General features: G+C 43.9%; 1 protein-coding gene across 3 annotated transcripts in view; it reads right to left on the bottom strand.

The window, feature by feature from the left end:
* Positions 1-27,132, bottom strand: part of Camk1d (calcium/calmodulin dependent protein kinase ID) — a 258,945-nt gene that overhangs the window by 134,541 nt on the left and 97,272 nt on the right. For all 3 annotated transcript variants that reach the window (XM_090318903.1, XM_090318901.1, XM_090318900.1), the window contains exon 2: positions 13,292-13,423. In XM_090318903.1, coding sequence (XP_090175029.1) covers positions 13,292-13,423 — 132 coding nt within the window. The remainder of the gene's footprint in view (positions 1-13,291; positions 13,424-27,132) is intronic.

The raw sequence follows: 27,132 nt of genomic DNA, 5'->3' as shown, positions 1-27,132 counted from the left end.
ATCAAAGGCACTGTGGACCCATCCCTTACCCCTGAATACACAGACAACCAGAAACCCAACATGCTCTTAGCTTCAGATTGCCTTGAATTTTGATTCAGGATATTATGAGAGGGGTTCCAAACTATTGTTTGTGCCCACTTGTTTGAGGAGTCAGAGTATATTTTAGGAAAGTGAGTGTGGGTTGGCTAGTCCTCAGGTGTTCCTTATTAATGTTAGGCGATTTACCACCAGAATCTCTCTGTGTTATAGAGAAGTTGGTTTTCCCATAAAAATCAGAGCATGGAGAGCTCACACCTATAGTCCTAGCTACTCAGGAGGCTTAGAAATAAGAATATTGATTCAAATCTAGCTCAGGTGGGAAAAGTGCCGGAGGCTCATCTTCAATTAACCACCAAAAGTAAAAGAAAGCCGAAAGTGGTGCCATGGCTCAAGTGGTATAGCACTGGTCTTAAGCAACAGAAGTTCAAGGGCAGTACCCAGGATTGACAAAGAGAAAGGAGAGTGGGGGAGAGAGGGGGGGAGAGAGGGAAGGAGAGAGGGAGGGAGGGGGAGGGGAGCAGGAGAGAGAGAGAAAGGGAGGGAGGGAGGGAGGGAGAGAAGGAGAGAGGGAAGGAAGGAAAGGGAGGGGGAGAGGGTGGAGGAGGAGGGAGGGGGAGAGAGGGAGGGAGGGAGACAGACAGACAGACAGACAGACAGACATATCAGAGTGGAGCTGCATGGAGCTGCTGCATGTGGTGGTCCATGCCTATAATCCCAGCACCTAGGGGGCTCATATTAGTCCAGGCCAGCCTGGAATTTGAGGCTACAGAACAAGAGCCTGTCCAAAAAGGGAAAAGGGACATGAAGGGAGGGAAGGAGGAAGGCAGGGAATGAGGAGAATGGACAAGAAAGAAGGAAGGGGAAGAGATTGAGGAAAGGAAAGAGGGGGAAATAGGAAGAAGGATAGGAGGAAATGAGAAGAGTAAGGGGGAAACAGGAAAGGGAGGAGAGAGAAGAGGGCAGGGCAGGGCAGGGTAGGACAAAGTTAGAGAGACTATCTCAAAAACAAGCCTGGCAGCTACTTGGGAGAGATAAATAAGGTAGATGGAGCTCTGTCCAATGCGGGGTGGGGTAAAAACTTACAGGATTTGTTTCAGATCATTCCCTGTGATGTTCTTTAGAGGAAGAACCTGACACCTAAAGTGAACAAAGTCAAAACTGCCAATAGAAAATCAGCCCAACAGAGTGACAACCAAGAAGACGGGAGTGCAAAGATGGCGGCAGAGGCCGTGTTCAGGACCCGTCTCTGTTCCTAGGTAGTAAGCCAACAGCAGAGGTAGCCCACACCCAGAGATGCAAGGAGAACATCTACAAGAAAATGTCACTGGGTTCTTCCTCCACTCCGGGATTTTTCTGTTTTACTTTTCATTTCATGTAGTGATTTTAACTACCACCACAGGAAGCTTGTCTGCCTGTGTGTAGACCTGTAGCATGGTGACAAGGGGTGTCTCTCATCTAGGGACACTGAGAATGTGGGCAAACCTGTGGGGCCTGAGTTTGGGAATGCTTCATTTTTAATAATGAAGTCAGCAAATGAGGGAAACCATGCAGCCTATGTTTCTTTGGCTCTGGCTTATGTTGTTTAATATAATTTTCTCGAAGTCTTTCCAGTTCCTTGCGAATGTCATTCTTCCTGATGGAAGAGTAAAATTCAGTTGTGTATATATACACCACATTTTCTTGATCCATTTTTCTACAACAGGGCATCTGGGTTGATTCCATACCTTGGCTATGATAAATAGGCTGAGTACTTTTTCTCATTTTCATAACTAGAATTTGCCTATGAATTTGGATGGTAAAAGAAAAAATATACTTGGATGTGCTAAATTATACAAGTCTCTAGACATTCACACAGTGAGACCAGAGGAGGATATTCTTTGGAGAGGATCACAAAGGCACAATAGTTATGTGAAACAAGAGGCTTTTTATTTCCTTTGTTGCTGCTTTTGTTTCCAGTGTCTTTTGCCTTGTTTTTATCTATTGGGGGAAGGTAAGGAGAGGCACAGAAAAAGTGAACAAATTCAGCAGTGACACTCACTAGACACTATGTTGAAAATGAGCTACACCACTGGCAGAGGGAGGAAAAAACTTTCAGTCTTACTGTGACTGGCTTAGGTTCCAGAGAAAAAGGGGTGGGTGTGAGACATGCCCAGCTCCCCCCTCCCTGCCCTGCCACTTCCCTCCAGGAAGGACCCAGGGTAAAGCCCTCACTGCACAGCAGTGGAACTCTAACCTACAGGAAGTGTCAAGTACTGAGAATAGCTCTCGGAGAATGGAGATTCCAGGAGCCAAGCAGCAGAAAGTGAGCAACACTCTAGAAGGGAGAAGAAAGGAACTAGGTGGGAAGGGAACACAGCTGTCAAAGGCCTGGCATGTGAGCCTTCCAGGGACACTTATCCAAACCACAGAGGTTAGGGAATGGGACTTGGAGTGGAAGGACTCTCACCTATAATTGTAACTACTCAGAAGGCTGAGATGCAAAGGATCACGCTTGAAAGCTAACCCAGCTAGAAAACTCCACAAGACTACACCTCTAAAATAACCAGCAAAAAGTCAGGCTGGAGGGTGATAGGTACAAGCTAAACAAGCATTAGCAATATACTGAATCTAAATCCCGGGGTGGGGGCAGAGAGGGGGGGGGAAGAGGGAGGGAGAGGTAGAGAGAGAGAGAGAGAGAGAGAGAGAGAGAGAGAGAGAGAGAGAGAGAGAGAGAGAGGATGAATACTACAAACTGCAAGAAAGAAGATCATTAATTCCTAAGACCACAATGTGCAAACAGACCTAATTGCCTCTCAAGGCAAATTTTGGTTGTCCATTTTTCCCCTCTCAATTATCTAAGATGAATCAATATTCTCCCCAATAATGTCTTTTAACTTGAGTGGACTAGAATCAGAAACAAAAGTTACTCAAAATGTTTTCCAAAAAATTTGTTAGAGCTTATCCAGGCGTTGTTAGCATACCATGTGCCTATGGGTACCAGTGAACCCTGGTATTCTCAAGTGCAAGTACAGCAACCCAGTGCCACCATACTGAAATCACCCTACTCGGTGAGGGTAAAAAGCAGCAGCAACAACAAAACCAGCCTTGTAGCAAAACAGATACTGCTGTCCTTCCAGAAGTCTCCCTGGGATCTCAGGATGACCAAGATGGCAGTCATAGAAGCCTGGCTTTGGTGGTCCAAGCAGACCTTCAGGACCTTCCCAGTCTCTGCTCTTGGTCATCCACATAGAGGCTCCAGACACAAGCAGCTGAAACAAGTTTTTCCCAAAGAACAGTCCCTGAGTAAGAACAGCATCACTGGGTTCCCAAAATGCAGACTCTCAGGAAGTTCTAGAATCCAGGAATGGAGACACGCGATGTGTCATTTCCTAAGTCCACTGGTTGACTGTGATAACCCTTCAGTGTGGGAAATGATCAATTTAAATCTCTGGTTCCAAGAATCATTCTCTGAATAGGGGCTTTTTCTCAGCAACAGCTTATCCTCACCTGACCTCGGAGGAGAAACGACGCATCTGATGCCAACAGCTGCACCCAGCACGATGACTTCTGCGATCAGGAAAAAATGGAGCGCGCGCTCTCTCGCTCTCGCTCTCTCTCGCTCTCTCTCTCTCGCTCTCTCTCTCTCTCTCTCTCTCTCTCTCTCTCTCTCTCTCTCTCTCTCTCTCTCTCTCTCTCTCTCTCTCTCTCTCTCTCTCTCTCACACACACACACACACACACACTTCCCCCTGCTGGTCTTGGAGCTTGAACTCAGGACCTAGGTTCTGTCCCTGAGCTTTTTTTTTTTTTTTGCTGGAGCCACAGCTCCACTTCATTTTTGCTGGTTAATTGGATATACAAGTCTCAGCATCTTTCCTGTCCAGTCTGGCTTCAAACCATGACCCTCAGATCTCAGCCTTCTGAGTAGCCCTGATTACAGGCAGAGCCACGGTGCCCAGACGGTTAGGAATGTTAATACAGACACATGATACATATTTGTTTTGTCAGGAGGTAATACCTACAAAGATTTGGATTCAAAGGAGACTCTGGTTTTTATTCCAGTTTTGGCAAGATATGGAACCTGTGAGTCTCGGACTTCTTGTCTTTTTTTTCCATATTTTTTATTGTAATTAATAGAACAGTTGCATTATATTCATCAGATAGAAGGTGCATTACTCCACAAACATTGATACCCTTTCTCACGTCATGTTCCCCATTTCCCTCCCCCCACCCCACCCCTTATTTTCCCCCCTTCCTTATCCAATTTCAAATAACCAATTAAGCATATATGAAATATATCAGATAATAAGGTGAAATATTGTGACAATATGAGAACCAAGGGACAGCAAAAGAGATGAGAGATAACACAGTACATTAAGGACAACAATCACTCATTATATGGCTTTTGTTTCTATATCCTAGAGATCCTTTCATTTAGTGTCCTACTATATGGCCTTTTGTATCAAGGTTTTGCTCTCTTGCAAATTTCTGCTAGTAGAGCCCAAGGTTTCCTCTGATTATGACAAATGAGGGAAACCACTGAGCCTATGTTCCTTTGAGTCTGGCTTACTTCACTTAATATGATTTTTTCTAAGTCTTTCCATTTCCTTACAAATGGGGTGATGTCGTTCTGACAGCAGCATTTGGATTTCTTGTGGAGATGCCACCCCAGCCTTTCGGGGATATAAACCTTGAGCGGGACTCTGTATACTCAGTGAACAACAGAGTAAGCTACTGCCACTAGTGCCATCATTGCCATCATCACCACCACCACCATCAGCATCATGTAATCATTACCATTACCTTTCCCTTGGACAGGGGCTTGATGACTTTGGTGAAGGAAGTTTCAGTTTTTTCTTCCTATAGGATCTTACTCATTCTTAATTATCACTTACAACACAGTATCATTTTCCCAACCGTCCTAGCAGAAGCCTCTTACTCTTGCTAGTTTTTCAGTCACTTATAACAACCTTAGGTTCTAGAACCACAATGTTCAAGGCTGGCTTCCTTCCCCCACTGTACAAAGACAGAAGAAAAAGAAAGGAAGGAGGGAAGGAGGGAAGAGGGAAGGAGGGAAGGAGGAAGAAGGAAGGAAGGAAGGAAGGAAGGAAGGAAGGAAGGAAGGAAGGGAGGGAGGGAGGGAGGGAGGGAGGGAGGGAGGGAGGGAGGGAGGGAAGGGAGGGAAGGGAGGAAAAGGAAGAAGGGAAAGGGAGGGGAGGAGGGAGGGAGGGTACAGTTTAAGTTTAAACAGGGTTTAGGCGGTAGAATGATTTAAAATCCTTTATTGGAATTTTGGCTTTACTTAAAAACCCTATGAGGATCCATCTTTTCCTCCACAGAGGAAACAGATTATTCCTTGGTTTTCTGTTGAGGAAAAAATGCCTAAGGAGGCCCAAAAGAAAATCTCAAAATAAATATTTGTTTAAAGTGAGCTGGTCAAGGTAACTGTAAGGTCTACTGTACCTTTGAGTTGCTCAGTCACCCTCTGAACCTCCACCTTTTGTGGCCAGAATGACAGGGATGGGCGTGGAGAGGACCTAGACCTCCCCCCATTCAAGAAGTGTGTTTAGTACCAAAAGTGACACAGCTCAAGGTCATCATGGCAGCAGGAAGATCTAATGACTGCTCACTGGCCTCGTCAGAAAGGCTTCATGTTGGAGCAGTACTCACTGGACATGGCTTAGAAAGACAGCTAGGATATTTGACATGTAGAGAAAAAGGAAGAAGGCACAGGGAAGCGAGTATACTGACAAGAGTAGAAAATAATGCTCCCCCCCCATGTGTGTCATAAAAGGTCAAGGAGCCAGAGCAAGCACGGTCTATCACTCACATATGGAGGGTGTCTGGAATGACAGACTGAATGAACTGACCACAATATGTGGTCCACTCATTAAGCAAGATGATAAAAGAACGTTATGAGATTAGTCTGTTTTTTAAATGCACAACATATTAATGATATGGCTTGGATCTTCAATGTTTCCCAAAGGCCATGTGTTGAAGGCTTGGTCACCTTACGGTGCTGTTCAGAGGTGAGGCCTAATGGAAGCCACTGGAAGTATGCATCTGAAGGGGATATTGGTATCCTGGACCCTTGCTTTCTGTCTACTTCCTTCATCAGGCATTCCTGTTACGAGATGTTTCTCCGCATCACAGGCCCAAAGGCAAGGGAGCCATGTACCAGGGGCTCAAACCTCTGGTTCCGTGGACCAAAACAAATCTTTCGTCTCTGAGGATGATCTTCTCTTGTATTTATTTTGTCACATCGATGGAAAAAGTAACACAGATAATGAGTAAAAGCTGTTGTAATTGTCCAGGTATAAACACAGGAATTTGGAAGAAGGAACAGCAAGAAAAGACACAAAAAATACTGAGAAGGATCTAGATTTCTGGACCTGGGAGAGGGAAACAGAAGAGTAAGCTTCCTCCTCCTACTTCAGCTGCCATGTTGTTCCATGTTCACACCAGGCTCTTCCTCCCCACCCTCACTCAGGCTGCTTGCTCTGTCTTCTGAGGATGCCCATCAACCACCCATCTCCTTCTTGCTTTTTTCCCATTTTGTAAAGGTTACTTTAGGCCAGGGGACTCACAAATCCACTTCATTGTCCACATGTAAACTGTCTTGATTTATTCAAGTAGAAGACAGGTAAACAAAGATATCTAGAGGGAAAAAGGGTCTCATCCTCAGGATAATTTACAGGCCTGTGGACTGTCTCGCTGACAAGCCAGCCATCAGTCTCAAATGCTATTATTATTATTTTTTGCCAGTCCTGAGGCTTGAACTCGGGGCCTAGGCACTGTCCTTTTCTTTTTTTTAAATCAAGGCTAGTGTTCGGCCACGTGAGTCACAGTGCCACTTCTGGCTTTTTCTGTGTATGGAATCGATCCCAGGGCTTCATACATCTAGGTGACCACTTTACCACTAGGTCACACTCCTGGCCCTCAAAGGATATTTTTGATTCTTCATTTCTTCCTTATTTTTGTGCCAGTACTGGGGACTGATCTCAGAAAGTCTCTCCCTTGGGTTTTTTTCTTACAACTGGTACTCTACCACTTGAGCCGGTTTTTCTTTCACAACTGGTATTCTACCATTTGAACCAGACCTCCAGTTCTAGCTTTATGCCGGGTCATGGAGGTAAGAGTCTCTTGGATTTGACTGTGCAGGCTAGCTTCAAACCTCTATTCTCACATTTCATTCTCCCAAGTAGCCAGTATTATAGGTGTGAGCCAACAGTATCTGGCCTATTCTATATGTTTAAAGTAAAAATTGTAAGTGGATATTCTAAGATTTCCCCTTACCTTACACTTACACACACACACACACACACACACACACACACACTGCACCATCATGTCTACCCATGTTGGAAACCTCTGCTTTAACCTGAAACTCCTCCAGGTTATAGAGACAAATGAGGAAATCTCCACAGATGGACAGATAGAAAGCAAAGCAGACTGGGTGTTGAATTTTGAAAAATGTCCCCAGCTGGGAAACAGAAGGAAAAGGAGGAGTCAGCAAAAGCAAAGAGCCTTCGGAAGAACAGGAAGGCAGGTGCGCTTAATGTCATAAGAAAGCAGAGCTTTAAGAAGGATGTTGGTAAAATGGTGGCCCACAGGGCCTACTATTTCAAGAAAGCCAAGTGAAGTCTATATTGTGAAAAGGTTATGATGGCTGGCCACTCCAAATTAACTGCCAATTTTTGTAGAAAAAAAAAAAAACAGTTTCAGTGCCCTGACTAGGCAGAAGCCATATTATGAATGGACTGACAGATGGGTTAGGGAGGACAGAAGTAGAGCTGTAGCTGAAGAAACAGAATTTAAAGAAGTTTAGCAGTGCAGGAAGGCAAGAGCAAGGAAACGAGGAAAGAAAAAGACAGGAACATTCTCAAATCATCACAATCCATCGGGCACAAACCACTGCTCTAGAAGTCTAGAACATAAGCACATAAGCAAATGAATCCTACTAGAGACCATGTCTGCTTCAAGTGTTCCATCTTAAAAACTGAGTCTATTTTCAACTGAGGCCTGGACTTGTGTCCTAAATACAATGCCACATCTCCTATTTGCTGTGTGCATGAACTATCCCTGCCATTAACACATGTCCCTTTGTGGTGGCTATTTTAAGAGAGTATTCTGGGAGGGGGTGGGAGGAGGAAATAGGGACAAAAACATTAGAAGGGGTATCAATGTGTGTGAAGTAATGCACCCTCTATCTGGCGAATGTAACTGTAACCCTTCTATTAATTACAATAAAAAAAATTTTTTTAAAGAGAGCATTCTATGTCCTACTGTGAGGAACCAACCAATTGGACATTCTGAACCAAATCTGCCAGGGACTTTTATTAAACGTAGTTCTGGGGATAGAACTCAGGGCCTCACAAATGCTGTTTATTTTGGAAATGGAATCTCGCAGACTCTTCTTCTTTGCCAGGCTTCAAACCTCAGTCCTCTAGATCTCAGCTTTCTAGTCTTACAGGCGTAAGCAATCGGTGCCCAGCTAAAGCATCCCCTTCCAAGAAAATCAATTGGAGCATCACCAAGCAGAGGCTCCTGGAGAAATGGGAGACTGTGAAATTCGAGTGGAAATTCAAGTGTGGGCTTTGTGGGAACGTAGCCAATTTCAGTCACTGGGAAAGTGATTTTGCTTGCTCCCAATCAGTGGGTTTTGATGGATGCCTACATTGGTCCCACACGGGAGCCAAGATGCACGATCAAGAGCAAGCTGGACCCCAGGAGCTCACCTGCTCTGAGGGCTGCTAGCTAGACCCCTGGGAGGCAGAAACTACCTTCCCTCTTGTTAGTCTGCTTGGTGTGGCTGTGTGGCATAAGAGAACTCGAGGATTAAGTCACTGCCAGGAATGCTGCCAGTCACGGCTAATGGCTGAATCACTCTCCTTCCAGGGCCTCAATCCCACCATCCTTCCTGCCAGCCACTCTGCCCCTTAGGTCGCAAGAGATCCCAGGGCTCCAGACCAGCAGCCCAGGCTCTGCATCTGTAGCCTTTAGCAACCATGATTCCTTCTGATAATGTGTTCAATACCATATGGTGAGGAGCCAACCTCTCTCCACAGCGGCCCCTCCAGGTCAGGAACTGCCACTGCTGCCTAGCTTTCTCAGGCCACCCTAAAAGGGCAATGTTCTCTGTCTTGAACCCAGCTATCCGACTGTATCCCCACTGAGTTGGGTGGGGGTGGTAGGAGACCCTTTATAATTCGCTAACACCTGCCACAACATCTAATCCCAATGCACTTGGACCAACCTGGGCATGGGTATGGTTTTAAGGGCTCCCTTGATGACTCTTGACATGCAGCCAGGAGGAGAACCCTTGCTGGAAAGCCACCGGGACCACTGGGTGAATCTCTCCAGTGGAAAAAAAGAATGCAATTAGAAAGCACTTCTCACCCAGCCCCCACCCTGTGGCAAGATGGTCTCTAAACACTACAAAGCAATCATGACAACAGCCTGGTATGTTCTGGTCTGGTACCGTGTTTCATTCAGATCGTATCTTGTCTGCCAACCTGAGACTCATTTTCCCTAACCATGAGTCCACTCTTAGATCAATCTGTTTTGCTTCTTCTGGTCCCTATTTCCCAGCAATATGAATCTCCCTCTCCTTTCACCTCTCATTTAAATTCAGACTGTTTGCCTTTTTATCCCTGCAAAAGGGCTTTATGTGTTGCTTTGAAATTAGATTTGCGCAGTGCTTGCCCTCTAAGTAAATAAAAACCACAGAAACCATCAAGTATAATCCAGCCGAGGTGTATTAAATCAATGACGCTATATTCCACACTGCATAACACCTTCCACTGAGGCACTGCAGCTACCATTCTGTCTGGAACAGCTCATGATGAATCATAGAGGTGCAGCCTACTGAACGCTCCAGTGAGGCCACCAGTGTCTCCCTCGGGTCTCTCCCCTCCTTTCCCTCTCCCTCCCCGCTTTCTGCCAGAGAGCAGCAGCTCATCACAATGTTGTTCGTCAGGGTCTCTCCCTCCTCTGAGCTTGGTTTAATATCGACTTATCAAGTTGAAAATTCATTTTAGAACTATTTTCAGAGCCAAGTACGCCAATATCTACAAGGATGTATTAGCTACATTACTTTTGTCGGATGAAATACATCAATCTCTCACCCTGCAATAAGCTGCGCATGTAGGAGAGCCAGTAGTCTCTCCATTGGCCCTACATGGATGGAAAACAGTGCGGAACTACACAAATCATGAGGGGACAGATAAGAGCAGAATGCAGAATAAAGCAGGCCTAGGGGCCGGGAGTTTGGCCTAGTGGTAGAGTGCTTGCCTAGCATGCACGAAGACCCAGGTTCGATTCCTCGGTACCACATACATAGAAAAAAGCTGAAAGTGGTGCTGAGGCTCAAGTGGTAGAGTGCTAAGCCTTGAGAATGTCCAAGGACAGTGCTCAAGCCCTGAGCTCAAGCCCAGGACTGGCAAAAAAAAAAAAAAAAAAAAGCAGGTCTAGCAGGAACCCCTGCTAGAGTCTGTCTAGATAGAGTACCAAAAGATTATTTTAAATATGTGGTTTCACAAAACTTTTAGCGTCCATCAAGGTCAGATCTCAGTTGAGTTTTAGTCTTGGACAACTGGACATTTCTAAGATCCCCCATACCTACCATATCCAAATCAGACTTCATCCCCTGCCCCATTTCTCTGGGGAGTTTGGATTTCTGAGCTCAGTTAAGAGGTCATTGTTTATATTATCACACCAGAAACCCCAGCTGTGTCCTAGAATCCCATCTCTCCCTCACCAGCTTCCCCCTTGGCAACACCTTGTTTCTGCCCTAGGTGTCCCCTCCATTCCTGTCCCATCCCCTCTGTCTGAATTGTTGCTGCTTTATTTCCCTGCCTGCCTCACTCCACAATCACCAAACTGTTTTCTGCCATGTACCCGGTCTTGCCACCCTCTCTACTTTATTCTTCCAGATTATCCAATGAACTCTGTGGAAATGTTGATCACGTTACTCCTATCATGAACACACATGACGGATGTCTACACACTGAAGCCTGGAGGCCCAAGCTGAGTCTACAAGGGCTCCCACAATCCACCCTCTGTAAAGAGACTTCCCTTTGCTTCACCTTGGACTTGGTTCTCATGGTGAGGATCACCTGTCTCTGCCTCCTAACTACCTCTCTATCCCAGCAAAACAGACCCCACTCCTCAGACAGAAGTCGGCATCCCAGGCCTTAAACTCCTGGTCAAGATTCTATCCCATCAGCAATTTTATTGCACTGATTAGTAACAAAATGGAGATCTCAGAGCAAGAATTGTATCTTAAATTCAATAGCCAATAGTAGTGCTTGAAGCATGGTGGGGAGTTGTAAATGTTTGTTACATGAATGAAGGGCTTCCTTTGAAGAATGTTTCTACCCTTCATCCCTCGTGGCTCATACACTTTTCTATCAGCCGTTTAGGGTATGCAATCATTTGCAGAACATCCCAAAGTGAAATAAGTGTCAGAAATAAGTCACTTCTCAAATCATCTCATTACTCCAGAAAGAGGAATCATGCTTCAAGGCATTCCAACAAACTGTCAAAACAAGTTATTCCAAACTCCCAACTCTCCTTGATGGTTATATATCCCACCCAGGGCATGACTCTGAGTAAGACACAGGTTGGAGGCAGTAAGAGAGGCAGAAGGAGAAGGCTATAAGCCAACATGGATTTATAAAGCCCATATCCATGCCCCTTGCCACCGAGAATGAAGAACAACACTAGGAACAGAAACTGACTTTCTCAGTTCTTGGCTCATAAAGGAGTCACATAAAAATAAAGCTGTCACCTGAAGTTCAGAAGCAGACAACCCCTGTTGACACTAAGCCTTTGGAAAACTCTGGGAGCACCTAGAATCCTCTCTCCACTGTCAGATAGCTGTAAGGCATCTGCAACTTCATTCACCAGTGAGTAACTTCTCCTTGGTGCGATTTTCATACTGGAAGACTAGCAAGTTAAATAAATGTTTCATTCACATAGTGTTTTCCTGCTGGATGCTAACTAATGTTCTTAATTTGTTTTCTCTGACCCTCTTTTGTAGACTCATTTCCTACAATCCTCCTCAGGACAATGGAAGAATCTAATAAATGATTCAGAGAAACTAGAAACCAACCAACCAAATAAGTGAAAATCCTACACCAAAAAGCTCCAAATATTTGTTCATTATGGAACACAGAGCACAAAGGCCCCAGTTCGTCTCCCATAGGCCAGAACAGGATAAACCATCCTCACCACTTCAGATGCCAGGCCTTTGGCCAGATAGCAGTAGAGCATCCTTCAGAAGGGTTCTGCTTGTCACAGAAGTGCTTATGGCGGGAACAATGTGGGGATCGTGACATCTGGTTGCGCGGCCCTAACAGCTTTGCTCCTATTCTGCTTTATCTGTACCGAGGTTCTTGCTAAGCGTTCATTCCAAATCTCCCACATTTCAAGGATATTTTGAACACCTTTTATTAATAGCAACTCAAAAACTTCCAGAGCACATTGTTTAAGCACGTTCTAAACATATAAAAGTAGGTACCGTATAAGGGTTGGTTCCCCTAAACATTCTGAGACATGGTGGAGAGGCTGAATCCTCACAGTGTGGGGGTAGGGCCAGGTCAAACACAAGGTCATCCTGGGGGTTGAATCCAGCCCAGGAACAACTGAGCATGCACGCATGCACGCACGCACACATATGCATGTGCAATACACATATATATGCCATGCACACACATATATTATAGATACACATATAAAAACACTATTCTGGATATCATGAAGTTTTTGAGTTGGTTCTAGGATATGTACACAGGGAGGGAGCATGCATGTATGTGTGTGCATGTATGCAGGTGTGTATGATTGAGATACAAAGGGAGATGGAGCAGTAACAGCACATTCCATGGAAACATGCAGACATCTAGTTTCATGGCTGTGGTAGAGAACAGGAAAAACATAAAAGCCTTCTGAACTCTAACTGGTAGCCTCATCTCATGATACAAGAAGGCAATGACAATGACAGTAGTCGTGCTCCAGCTGTGATGGCGCCACTTACTGAGCACTTCAAGTGCAGCTGTGCAGTCAGGAGCACTTCGCTGACACCTGGCGAGTACCCTGAGAGTTGATGCTTGAAGACATAACAGGTATATAGAAAAGGGGTTCAAAGTAGTACATGGATGAGGCCCCTGGGGCCCTGAGAAGCTGGCCTCGTGGACAGCCCTGGTCCTGCCCCAGGGGGAGGGGGGCTGCCAGGCAGGCAGTGTGGGGAGGGAGGCGCCCCTCCGGACACTTACTTTCTCAGCACAGCAATCTCATTCTCTATACTGCTCTCCTTGCCCTTCAGAGCCTTCTTGGGGATGCACTTCACCGCGAAGAGCTTTCCAGTTGCCTTCTCTTCGGCTAAAACCACTTCAGAAAAAGCCCCGCTGTGAAGGAAGAGGAAGAAGAAGAAAAGCAGGCTGTGTGAGAAGGGCAGGTTCCACAATGGCTCCTCCAACCCCAGGGCCAACATTTGAGTAACTACCCCCCTGCCCTTCAGGCTCGCTTCCAATATACCAGGCAATGAGCCACCAGGCCCTGGGATAGTGGAGGCCACCAGGGTTGGCTACTTAGCATTTCTGTCCCCAGTCAATTTACAATGGCCACAAATTCTGCTGAATCATCGGTAACCAATGGCATTATCAAGAGCGCACTTCTAAGCCCATATTCTTCAATCACAAACCGAGAGATGCCTAAGCAAGGTCCTCTTCCAGAAAAAGGTGGGATTCCCGACATCTATGAGCCCTGATCAGGAACACATAGCAACTCATGCTAAAATTCCTCCATTTCCCACAGGCCCTTCACCCACATAAGATTCAGAGCACTTCACAAGCATTGAATTAATTCTCATAGGTAGGAATGTAATTATAGTGTGAGCTGGTGCAACACGTGGTATTGACACAGGGGTTAATTAATTGATGGAGGTAGGCAAGTTTTCATTAAGTAGCTTATTTCCTTTCCAAACCAAATAAACAAAAAAAAAGGGCCACATGGTGGAGGAGGGGAGAGGGTGCATGGGGTGGGGGGGGGTAGCGAGGGAGTCTGGGCTGCTCACAAATAGAAATTCAACTCTGTGAAGCGAAGGACCTCATATCTGGAATCTTAGCTACTCAGAAGGGTGACATCTGAGGATCATGGTCCACAGGCATCCTGAACAGACTCTTACTACCAAATAACCAGCAGTAAACCAGAAGCAGAGGCATGGCATAGAGGCATGGTTCAGATGGTAAAATACCAGCTATGAGTAAAACAAAAGCTTGTCATACTGTGTATGACAAACCCACAGCCAGCATTATACTTAATGGCGAAAAGCTAAAGCCATTCCCTCTAAAATCAGGAACAAGACAAGGATGCCCACTCTCTCCACTCCTCTTTAACATAGTATTAGAATTCCTAGCCAGAGCAATAAGGCAAGAAGCAAGCATAAAGGGGATCCAAACAGGGAAAGAGGAAGTGAAACATTCCCTCTTTGCAGATGACATGATTCTGTATTGAAAGAACCCTACAGACTCCACTCCCAAGCTCCTTGAGCTGATTCAAAACTTTGGAAAGGTAGCAGGGTATAAAATTAACCCTCAAAAATCAACTGCCTTCCTCTATGCCAACAGTGAGAGGAATGAGGCAACAATCAGGAAAGCAACTCCTTTTGCAATAGCCTCAAAGAAAATAAAGTACCTAGGAATTAACTAAGAATGTAAAGGACCTTTTTGATGAAAACTTTAAAACCCTGAAAAAGGAAATAAAAGCAGAACTGAGGAAATGGAAAAACCTCCCATGCTCCTGGATTGGAAGAATTAACATCATGAAAATGGAAATCTTGCCGAGGGCTATTTACAAATTCAACACAATACCCATAAATATGCCAATGTCATTCTTTGAAGAAATAGAGGCAATCCAAAATTTCATATGGAAAAACAATTCTCAGCAGAAAGAACAGCACAGGAGGAATTTCAATACCAAACTTTAGACTCTGTTACAGAGCTATAGCAACCAAACCATCTTGGTACTGGCACAAGAACAGGCCTGACGACCAATGGAATAGAACTGAGGACCCAGATATTAAACCACAGACCTGTGGCTAGCTAATCTTTGATAAGGGAGCCAAAAAAATAGACTGGAAGAAAGACAGCCTCTTCAACAAGTGGTGCTGGTAGAACTGGTTAAGCACCTGCAGAAAACTAAAGTTGGATCCTTCTTTGTCATCCTGCACCAGGATTAACTCCAAATGGATCAAAGACTTGGAGGTAAAAGCAGATACACTGAAAAGGAATAGGAGATACACTAGGTCTCCTTAGCACAAGTCAAAACTTCCTTAATAAGGACTCCGAAACACAACAAATCAAAGTAAGCCTGGATACGTGGGACTGCATTAAACTGCAGAGCTTCTGTATGGCAAAAGACATAATTAGCAAACTAACTAGAGTGGGAAAAGATTTTCACTAACCATACAACAGACAAAGACCTCATATCTAAAATATATCAACAGCTCAAAAAATTGAATCACTCCAAAACTAATCTCCAAAGAAACAACCATCCCATTAAAAGATGGGCCAAAGACTTAAAGAGAGTCTTCTCTGAAGAAGAAATAAGAATGGCCTATAGACACATGAAGAAATGCTCGACATCTCTGGCCATAAAAGAAATGCAAATCAAAACAACTCTAAGATTCTACCTCACTCCAGTTAGAATGGCCAGGATCAAGAAATCTAATAACAACAGATGCTGGAGGGGATGTGGCCAGGAGGGATCACTATTACACTGTTGGTAGGAGTGCAAACTCATTCAACCACTATGGAAAACAGTATGGCAGTTCCTCAAAAGACTAAACATAGAGCTTCCCTATGACCCAGAAGTTCTACTACTTGGCATTTACCCAACCGTCCAGAAACAAGGGCATACTAAATCCACTAGCACAATGATGTTCATTGCAGCACTATTTACCATAGCAAAGATGTGGAACCAACCCAGATGCCCCTCAGTTGATGAGTGGATCAACAAGATGTGGTATTTATAGACAATGAAATTCTATGCTGCTGTCAGAAAGAACGACATCGCCCCATTTGTAAGGAAATGGAAAGACTTAGAAAAACTCATATTAAGTGAAGCCAGACTCAAAGGAACTTAGGCTCAATGGTTTCCCTCATTTGTCCTAATCAGTAGAAACCTTGGGCTCTACTAGCAGAGATTTGCAAGAGAGCAAAACCTAGATACATTAGGCCAGATTGTATGATGCTAAATGAAAGGACCTCTAGGATATAAAAACAAAAGCCATATAATGAGTGATTGTTGTCCTTAATGTACTATGTTATCTCTTATCTCTTTTGCTGTCCCTTGGTTATCTCATATTGTTACAGTATTTCACTTTGTTATCTGATATATTGGATAAATGCATATTTGGTTATTTGAAATTGGATAGGGAAGGGGGGAAAAGAAGATGAGGGTTGGGGGTGGGAGTCCCCTCCTCTCAGAACTAAAGTCAGACCACATTCCACTTCCATGTATGTGCCCCAAAGAAGCCAAAGCAGAGACATGAGCACCAACCAATCTGTCCAGGCACATCACAGCACAGTTCACTGCCACCAAAAGATAGAAACAGTCCATGTGTCTGTGGATGGAAAAACTGGAGACACAACATGTGGCTGATAAATACAATAGAATACAATTCATCCTTTAAAACAAAAGGAACTCTGACACATGCTTCTACACAGATGAACTTTAAAAGAACCAACCACACACACACACACACACACATGACAAATGCTATCAGGAATCCACTTACATGAAGTCCCCAGAGCAGTCAAATTCAGAGACAGAAAGTGGAACAGTGGTTGCCAAGGGCTAGAGGGAGGAGGGGGGGACGTGACTGTCAACTGGGGACAGGATTCCCATTTGGAAAGATGAAAAGGTCCTAGCGTAGAGGGCAGTGATAGCTGCATAACCATGTTCCTAATGCCACTCAACTGTATACTTACAATAGTTTAAATGATCAAGTTTGTGGTGTGTCTACTTTACCCTAATAATAATAAAAACTGAAACCACTTCTATTCAATGGTATTGCTTAAGAATGGAGGCAGAAAAAAAAAAAAACAAAGTTGATAAACCTTCTCACTCATTACCTCCCAATTGAGAGAGGAATTATAGGACTAATGACAGGCTACCAGATGGTTGTACCCCTTGATATTTATGCCATGAATCAACAGCAAAGGCACCATAGAGAAATAGATTGCAGAAGCTAGCTGCCATTTCCACTTTGGATGAGAGCACGCTGAGCACAGCTGCAGAGGAGGTGCAGGGCAAAAAATGTCCCCTAACCCCTCTGAGTCCTTCTCCTGGGGGCTGAGAAGCAGCAGTGGGGACAGGGGATCTCTGATGGGGTCTCTGGGAGAGCTGGGATCTCTGGGAGAGATGCTCACTTTGCATCCCAAGTCTGCAAAATCCATCCCTTTGTCATTTAGCGGAACAATGCGCATTTGTCTTCTTATGCTTTCCAAGGCTTTCTGGTCTTCTTAGAGGATAAAAGATTAGCATAAATTGTTATTGTTCCCACAATAAACAGAAATCACTTGCAGACACTTCCCCCTGTTCAAGAAAGCTAATTAAAAACATCAGGAAAATAATCCTCATGCTTGAGCAGTTGGGGCACTTTCAGTGTAATTACACAACGATGTGGGAGGGGTGGTGGGAGGAGGAGGAGGAAGAGGAGTAGGAGAGGGAGGGGAGGGAGGAGAGGGAGAGAAGGAGGAAGACAGGAGATGGGAAGGCCAGGGACAGGAAAAGGGAAGGAGGACAGGGGGACAGGAAAAGAGAGGCTGGTGGTAGCCAGGGAAATGATCTGACAGTCTATGAAGTGTTCAGACTACCCAAGAATGTAAACTCCAAGGAACCAATCAGCACGGGGACCGAGTGAGAGAGTTGTAAAAGCACAGAGGGCTCAGCATAGGTGGACTGTGGGATATAGCACAGAACAGCAGGGCTATCCCAGCGCCAGCACCATGCCTGCACCCATATAGCAGTCTCTGTGGTCTGCATGCCTAGAACTTGAAGGGAGCCAAGCTAAGGGGTTCCCAATTGCTAATCCCCAGAGACTGCTTCTCTATACTGGTCCTATAAAGACATCTAAGAAAAATGTACAACCAGAGGTGAAATTAAAATTCCAGTGTTCTGAAATTTACTTTATTCCCCTCCCCCAAGAAGTGACAAAACATTTATTTGAATCATAAAAAGAGCCATTATTTTATTTTTTTTAAATATGAAGTTTCTACTGAAATTACATCTTTGTGACAAATTACTAGAGGTCAGACGAAAAGTTATTTTTTGTGATGCTAAATATTTTCTGCACCTGGAGATAAGCGGTACAAATTGCAAACGTGGAATCCTTTCTCCTTTTCTTTTGTAGTGCAAAGGAGATTCAATAGTCACCAAGCAATAGCTTTCTTAAAAAAACAGGTACCCAGGACAAAACACGTGCTGTTTGGAGAACTGAGATTCTAAAAGTAAGGGGAAGTGTCATGTGTCTAAGGAATTTTGCTTTACTTTATATAGATGATCAGGACCAAGAACAAAATCCTGTTAAGAGGTAAAGAACCATACCCTCTCCTTTCAAAGTGATGATCCTCATTCAGCTAACTCACTGAGGGAATGCAAACCAAAACAGCGGGCCATACCCCATTTCCCCAAATTCTCTGAGAAGAAAAGAACACAGATCATGTACCCTGAGGATGCATTCATTAGAAACTGACATTTGAAGTTTGATGAACTAAGCCGGGAACAGTGGTTCATGCCTGTAATCCTAGCTACTCAGGAGGCCGAGATCTGAGGATCTTAGTTCAAAGCCAGTCAGGGCACTAAAAAGTCCATGAGACTCATATCTCTAATTAATCACCAGAAAACCAGTGAGCTGAAGAGCTCAGGGACAATGCCCAGGCCCAGAGTTCAAGTCCCACAACCAACCAACCAATGAAAAAAAAAAAAAAAAAGGTTTGATGAACTATCAATGGATATGGGCCTTTTGGTACAAAATCCACAGCTCCATTCAGAATACCTTTTCCTCATCTACAAGCTTTAATGAGACCAGAACTCACAGCTAAGTTGTGCCCTGCAACATACTAGCTAAAGTGATCTACTTACTATCAAAACAAAGCAACAACAGAAATAAAACAGAAAACAGCAGACAGATTTAGAAGCACACACCTGGAGTTCCAGCCACTCAGAAAGCTGAGGGAGGAGGACTGTATGAGTGCAAGAATTTGGGGACAGCCCAGGTGACACAGTAAGCCCATTTCTCAAAAAGGGGAAAAAAATGTCTAACAAAATAAACAAAAAAATCAGTACCGGCAAGAATCGAAGGAGGCTTCTGCTTCCCCAGCCTTTAGCTTGAAGATAAGAACAAATGTCAATGAGTGCTGGTGGACTGACTAATCTGAATGCATGTCACTTTAAAAAAAAAATCCAGTGGTTCATGCTAGCTACATGGAAGCCTGAGATTTGCAGATCATGGTTCAAAGCCAGCACAGGCAGAAAAGTTCATGAGATTTTTATCTCCAATGAAACATTAAAATGCCAGAAGTAAGGTGTGGCACGGGTGGTAGAATGTCAGTCTTGAGCAAAAAAGCCAAGCAAGAGTTCAAGCCCCAGGACCAGCACACAGACAAAAATAATTCTTCTCACATGCAAGAGTAACATGATCACAAACCGACAAAACTCTAGCCTCCAATCTACAGCGGCTTACCCAGTCCATAATGTCTGTCCAACTGAACTGCTGAAGACTCTTTTAAAAACTCTTGACTTTCAACCAGAATCAGGAATTCTGGAGCTGTCTTTTTGATTCACGACAGCACACTAAGCCAACCATTCAGTAAAATTACATCCATCCAAAATTAGGCCAAGATGGTACTGAAATGATCTGCCCTATTAGCTGAGAGTCAGCTAGTGTTGGCTCATTGCCTTTCCCTGCTTCGCAGCCCTTCTCCATGTGAATGGGATGGATTGTGTTATTAACTTTATTAACAGCATTGCCTCCTGCCTATTGCCATGATTGCATTGTGCAAATGGGCCTGCAGATGCTGCTCCTAGGCTTCTGGCCATAAATCAAAACGTTCTTTTCCACTCAGCATACTGTTTTCCTCTATGTCAGGCCAGGACAAGAGGAGAGAATCATTTTCTGTTTTTTTTTTTTCTTCAGAAAAAAAAAAATGAGGGGAAAAAAATCTCACCAGCAAACGAAACTCTCCTAGTGTAATTTTAGTTTGAAACAATGTAGGATCTACACAGGTATCTTTTTGACTCCAGAAGAGAATAATTTCTTTTAAAAAAATATTATGCTAGTCCCCAGGGCTTCAATTCAAAGCCTGGGTGCTATCTCTGAGCACTTTTTGCTCAAGGCTAGTGCTCTACCACTTGAACCACAGATCCACCTTTCTGCCCATGATCAAACCAAGATTCTCAGATAAATTCTTAAAATGGCAAAGCCTGTCTACCATCCCACAGTAGTCTTCCTGATCCCAGTAAGACCAGAGGTGGTCTTGATGTCTGAGCAACTCTCCCGGCAGATACCACATGACAGAAGTGGAGACTGACAGGCAAAAGTCTGTTAATTGACAGGCACGAAGGATATGTTAGTGCTAATTCAGCACATGGAACAAAGGCAAGCCAGAGCCGATGTAAAGCTATGCATTACCAAGCAAACAGCAAAAAGAAATTTCTTCCTTTCACATCCTTCCTGTGTGAAAATGAGTATCCAATACAGATCTATCCATTGATGTGTGTCTTGTAAAACCCTCTATTTGACAATTATATAGAAAACTGTATGCTAATATATGTGACCATGTAAGTCAAATGGATGAAAATTCTCTTTCTGGAAAAATGATCTGTAATCCCAGTTCAGATTAATTTGAATCAGTGCTTCACCAACCAGCTTGAATTAGAGGTAGATCCTGAGCCATGGCCCAGGTGCTAAGGAACTCACTTTGCATTGTGTCTTTCATCTCCCTCTTCAACTGGTAAATTCCACAAGGACAAGCAACCTTCCATAATAGCTTCAAGGACCCTGACAGGATGTTTGTAAATATTCATACAATTAATTTAATTCTCACACCGATCAATGCTTAATCTAAGAACACCTCTGCACAGGTCACCAGAGCAGGGTCTTGATTATGACAAGACTTGTCACGAGATGAAGGCATCAGAATGCCTTGGCTTGCTGAAGGTTTACCTGTGGCACTAAATCTTTTCTGTTAATAGATTCACTGATCCAAAGGCAAGAGGCAAATCAATTCTAAATGGCTACGTACTGCATACTTTAAAGAGCATGCTTCATTTAGCAATATCCCACTCCCCTGCTCACTTCCCAGACAGTTCCTTCCCATACTTTTTGTCTACTGTCCTCGTGCTGTCGACTGTCAATTCAGTCCATGTCAAAATGACATGGAATCAAAAGGTGACAGTCTTTTTTGCTGCTGTTGTTTTTTTGTTAATCACACCAATAAGGAGGATTAGGAGAAGTCTGGGTTCTGGAAGATCCAGTTCTTCTACCATGGTAAAAGTATATTGAAGCTGCAGCTTAAAATGCCAGGACAACTCAGAGGTGAGTGAGAACCATAGACGCCTCTGATGGAGTAATAAGGTAATGACTTCACGTGGGAATCCAAGGGAAAGAGATAATCTTTCTCCAAGTTTCTTTTTCTTTTTTCAATTTTACTTTTCATGCCAGTACTGGGGTTTTAAATCAGGGCTTGGGGCTCTTGATAGACCTTTCTATTTTCTTGCTCAAAGCTGATGTTCTACCACGTAAACCACACTTCCATTCTGCCTAATTAATTGGAATGTCTTGGATTTTTCTACCCAGGCCGGCTTCTAACTGTGGTCCTCAGATCTGAGACTCCTGAATAGCTAGGATTATAGGCATGAGCCACCGGCACCCAGCTTCCAAGTTGATCAAATGTGCATGCTCTTACATAGTGCCTGCCATTTTCCCAGATCTCCTGTGTGAGGAATCTTTCTTCCTGCACAAATGCCACCCTCTCTCCCTCCCTGTTCTTACCACATCTGCCTGGCAGACATTTGTGCTGCTTTGTTTCTCGACGGCTATGAAGAATGTTCTCTCAATGCCTCCCTTGGAGGTAGTATCAAACAAGAGGCTTCCAGGTGAGAGATGGAGGCTGACTCCAACTTCTGGGTTATGTTTGTGCCCAGAAACACAACTAGGAGCTTCCTTTTTGGCACACCTCCACAAACCTTATTTATATCCTTCCTCAAATGTCAACTTGGAACTTGAATGAAAATTCTTGTAAGTTTCTTGCTAACCAAACACATTGATGTTCTTCTCCAAGCTCCTTCAGAAAGAACCGAAGTCTAGGTATAATGATTGCCACTCACAGCCGTGTCATGGCTTCTAAACCTTCAATAAAATTAGAAATACTGAAGCTTTGAAAAGAATCTAAATGTCAATCAATAAGGAATTGGTTAGGCACATGACAGCCTTAAAAACACAATGGAGTACCATACAGCCATTTAAAAGAATTTAGTACAAATGTGTATGCTGATATAGTTATTCCCAAAACACAAGTGAAATATATAAAGATATAGATCACTGTGTATATTATATTACCACAGACATCTCTCTTCCTCTCTTCTTTCTCTCTCTCACACAACACACACACACACACACACACACACACACACACACACACAATCTTAGGAAAGGCAGAAAAAAAAGTAATCAATACTGTTGCCTCAGGGAAGGTGGCTGAAAATGAGGCTCACTGAGAAACAATTTTTACTCATCTTGTTATATATATACATTTTCTCTACTAAAATTTAGCTAATGAAGTGGGCAGATTTTTGAAAAAAAGGAGAACAACAGTAATCAATGATAATAGCGACAAAATGACTATCTGGCTAATTAAAATCTTGTACTAGATATTTTAATTGGATTAGTCAACCATCTAGGATCACATTGACAAAATGTCAGTGGCGATCCTGTTCTACAGGCAAGTCCATCCTTTCTGCTGTACAAACAAGCCGTCTAGACAGAGCTGGTGTGACCTGGTTACTCAGCCTGCTAAACTGGCATCCAATTAGCCTGGATACCTTCACGGATGGAGAAATCCAGGCACTGTGAGTAGAAAAACTTTCCTTTACAGAGATTATCCAGAAATAACATGAGGGGACTCACTCAGAGAAGAGGAGCTTAAAATGGGCCTTGGAGGACAAGTCCACAGCAGGGAAGACAGGGGGATGGGAAGGAACGGGGGCTGATGAAAGCAGAGCAAGCTCTAGGGCCCAGGCCCTGTCTCAACGAGGCTGGTGACACAGGCATTTGGTAAGAGACAGAGAGGAAAAGGGCTAATAGTGTGAAACACAATGCTCAGAACATGGTTTAATAGTGTGTATGTGTGAGTGTGTGCTCACATACATATGGGAGCGGGGGTACAGTCTCATTCCAAGAGTCACAACATTTGGGCACCTGTGGTTCACACCTGTAAATAGTAGCTACTCAGAAGACTGAGATCTGAGGATTATGGTTCAAAGCCAGCCTGAGCACAAAAGTCCAGGAAAATCTCATCTCCAATTAATCACAGCAAAAGCCAGACATGGTGCTATGGCTCAAGTGGTAGAGTGCTCACCCTGAGCAAAAGGAGCCTCAGGAAAGTGCTCAGGCCCAGAGTTCAAGTCCCATGACTGGCAAAAAAAAAGGGAGTCACAACAACTGTGAAATCTTGAAGGGGGCAGAAGAATGGCTCACCAGAGGTCTCCCTGTCCTCAGCTCCAGACATGTGAACATGTCCCCTTATACAGTTGAGATTAAGAAAAGGATCTTAACTTGAGGTAGAAAATCCTAGATGTTTTTTCTGGTGAACCCAATGAGTCCTTATGTGTAAGACAGGAGGTCAGAGTCACAGGAGACGTGAGGAAGTAGAGGTAAGGTAATGCCAGCGCTGAGAGGTGAACAAATACAGGTACTCCCTAGGAACAGAAAAGACAAGAATGGATTCCTCTGAAGCTTCCAGAAGGAGCTAGCGCCGCCAACACTTTGCCTTCTTCTGTGTGCTCTGTTCATTTTTCCTCCTTTCTTGGAACCTCCTTCCATCTTACTGCATAAAGCTTCTCTTCCACTTGATGTTCAGAGTGACCACGTGTGTTCTCAGCCCCTTTCCTGTGCAGCGTTCTCTCGACCTATCACACCTGGGTTTGTATTCTGTTACCTCCAATAACTTTGAGATGTGAACTACTTCTTGGTCCTTGATAAGTATTAGCATTTACCTTGTGACTAATTAAGAATCTAGCTTTGTATTTATTTCCTATAGCTCCTATGACAAGTTAGCAAAAATCTGAACAACACATGTTTCCTGGTTGGAAAACTAAAAATGAGTTTCGCAAAGATTTACTCAACCAAATATGTTTTGCATCATGTTTTGTATTCCGGAAACATCCCTGTGAACAGAAACAGATGACTGAGAAATGCAGAAAGTTTGTTTATGGACAAAAGTTCCCTGTTTATGCTACTGAGTGACACAAAAATCCTTTCTCCACTTTGGCCATCAAAATTCCCTCCTCTTTTGGTTTGAAGTTGCTTTATAGCTTTTTTATTGCCAAAGGAAACACCCTAGACATCTCTTGATCACTGGGCTGTACATGGGGAAATTTCATAAACATGTAAGTAGAATGTGGCTAGAATGCAAGCTGCTCTATTCTTTCTTATGAGAACAGAATTGGAAAATTAGAGAATTCCTTTCCCCAAGAAAACAGGTTATTGCACCAAAAAAGAAAGAAGGAAAGAAAGAAGGAAAGAAAAGAGAGAGAGAAAGAAAGAAAAGGAAGGAAGGAAGAAAAAGGCTTTCCGAGAATAAGCCTATACCATCATAATCATCACCATTTTGCTTCCCAGGTAAAAAAAAACTGAAATTATAATCCTGATTTAATGTCAAAGTCATGCTCGACCATTTTGAAGCAAGGCTGATGACCTCTCTGAATATAGTTAATCTCACAACAGAGAAAGAGTTCCATAAAACTATCCAAATTCTCACCTATACTTTGGCCATGGAAATTTGAACTATTATATGTAAACTGGCTGAAATCTTAAAGACAGGCTGCAGGCTGGACTCCAGTGACCTCAGTTTCCTGCTAGGTTTTTTTCCAAGATTTCACATGTGAATCCCAAGGAACAATGACAGAGATCATCTGTCCTCCCACATTATTATCCCACACTCCTTATCAGAGGAAGGTGACAGAATTTCTTCCTTTCAGTACTGAGAGTTCAACTCAGGGCATCCAAATTCTAAATTAAGCACTTTACCACTGGGATGCATCCCCGATCCTTCTTAAAATTTTGCCTTGCTAAATTATCAATTTGCTATGTAGTCCAGGTGAGCCTTGAACTTAGGATCCTTTTGCCTCTACCGCCCAAATATCAGGCATTTCAGGCACATGCCACTATGGTCAGCTGATGGAAGAGTTTTGTTGTTAAGACTCTTTGTTCCATTCCTACGCAGTTCTTGGTGTTTCAGAATTAGACCCCTGCCTTACGGTCTTGACATCTTATAATTCTACATCACAACTTTCATTCATTTCAAAAGCACTCAGGAAATGAGCAATGGACCCTGACTTAGCTGCACCTGCTACTTCCTTCTTTTCTAACCTGCCCACACACCTCATTACTCACTTACTGATTAATAGAGCCAACCTAATCTTCAAGCACAATTGTTGCGTCCAACCATTTTCTCCAACATAACCACATTAGCATGGTCTCAGCTGAAAGTCAAGTTCATACTCTGTAGATTTGGGGGCAGTAATGAAACGCTTTATTTGCTGGCCAATCAAACACAAACACACGTGCACACCACACACACACACACACACACGTTCACAAAAGCTACTAATCAACTTGTTGTAAGGTGCTGATTGTGGACATTATTTTGGCCAACAAAAGAAGAGTCTGGCTTCTTGTGGCTACCCACAAAAACCACAGATGACTCCCTGTGCGGACCATCTTCCACAGCAAGACCGAAGCATCACAGCATGGGAACATTGTTCCTCCGGTTCCTCTCAATTAATTCCTTCCCCATGGTTGATCTCCAGCCACACAGAAGGTGGACAGGAAAGGAAACCACCCTACCCCCATCTCCCCTTACTAGTCCCCAAACAATGGGAACTGGTTTCTCCATGCTTTGACCTCACAGTAGGCTAGACCTAGGCTAGGAGGGCAAGCAAAAGACCCACACTGAACTGCACCCAGTGTAGCTCCTTCCTCGCCTTTTACCTGAGAGTGCAGGATCGGCTACTCTGAGAGACAAGAGAGGCCAAAACAGCATAGCCCCCAAACAAAATTCACTGGGCAGAACCACGTGAGGGACCCTAAAAACATGAGACTGCTGTAAAGTATCTCCCTAACACAATCCAGCCGCTGAAGACCACTCAAGTAGCAGGGCCACTTTGATGGGGTTCCATGGCAAAGAGCCTGAGGCGCACTGAGCAGGTGTCATTTCTGTGAGCTGCTCGGAGGTGGTGAGCCCAGGCCATGGATCAGCACACGTAGACTAGCCACTGTTAAATGCCAGGCACAAACACAGATAAAAAGGGCACTGGTGGCTCAGGTCCGTAATCCTAGCTACGCAGGAGACTGAGGATCATCGTTCAAAGCCAGCCGGGTCAAGAAAAGTCCTAGATACTCTTATCTCCAATTAACCTCCCAAAAAAGCACAAGTGGAGCTGTGACTCAAGTGGTAGAGTGCTAGCTTTGAACAAAAATGCTAAGAGTATGCACCAGGCCCCCATTTCAAGCTCCAAAATATAGTCTTCCTCACCAGCTTCCGTAAGTTCTCAGTGGACAATTTTTCCTTCAAGTCCCACAGAACCCACTAGAGAAAGGTTTTCCACTGGCACTCAGACCACTCTGGCCCATCACATGGTCTGCGTGTTGCCTTCCACCACTGCACTAGATGGATGGATAGCAATGCTATTTTGCACATCAACCACCCTACAACAAAGCCAGCAGAAATCATTTCTCCATTTGTGACCCACTCAGAGAGAACATTATTTTCATTATTTGCTAGGAAACAAAGAAAGGCAAAGCTAACTTAGGGGAGAACAGTTGTATGCC

Source organism: Megascapheus bottae, chromosome 26 (genome assembly GCF_031878675.1).
Source record: "Megascapheus bottae isolate mThoBot1 chromosome 26, mThoBot2.hap1, whole genome shotgun sequence".
NCBI classification, from domain to species: domain Eukaryota; kingdom Metazoa; phylum Chordata; class Mammalia; order Rodentia; family Geomyidae; genus Megascapheus; species Megascapheus bottae.
The sequence above is the reverse complement of the archived record's forward strand: the minus strand, read 5'-3'. Positions and strand labels throughout refer to the sequence as shown.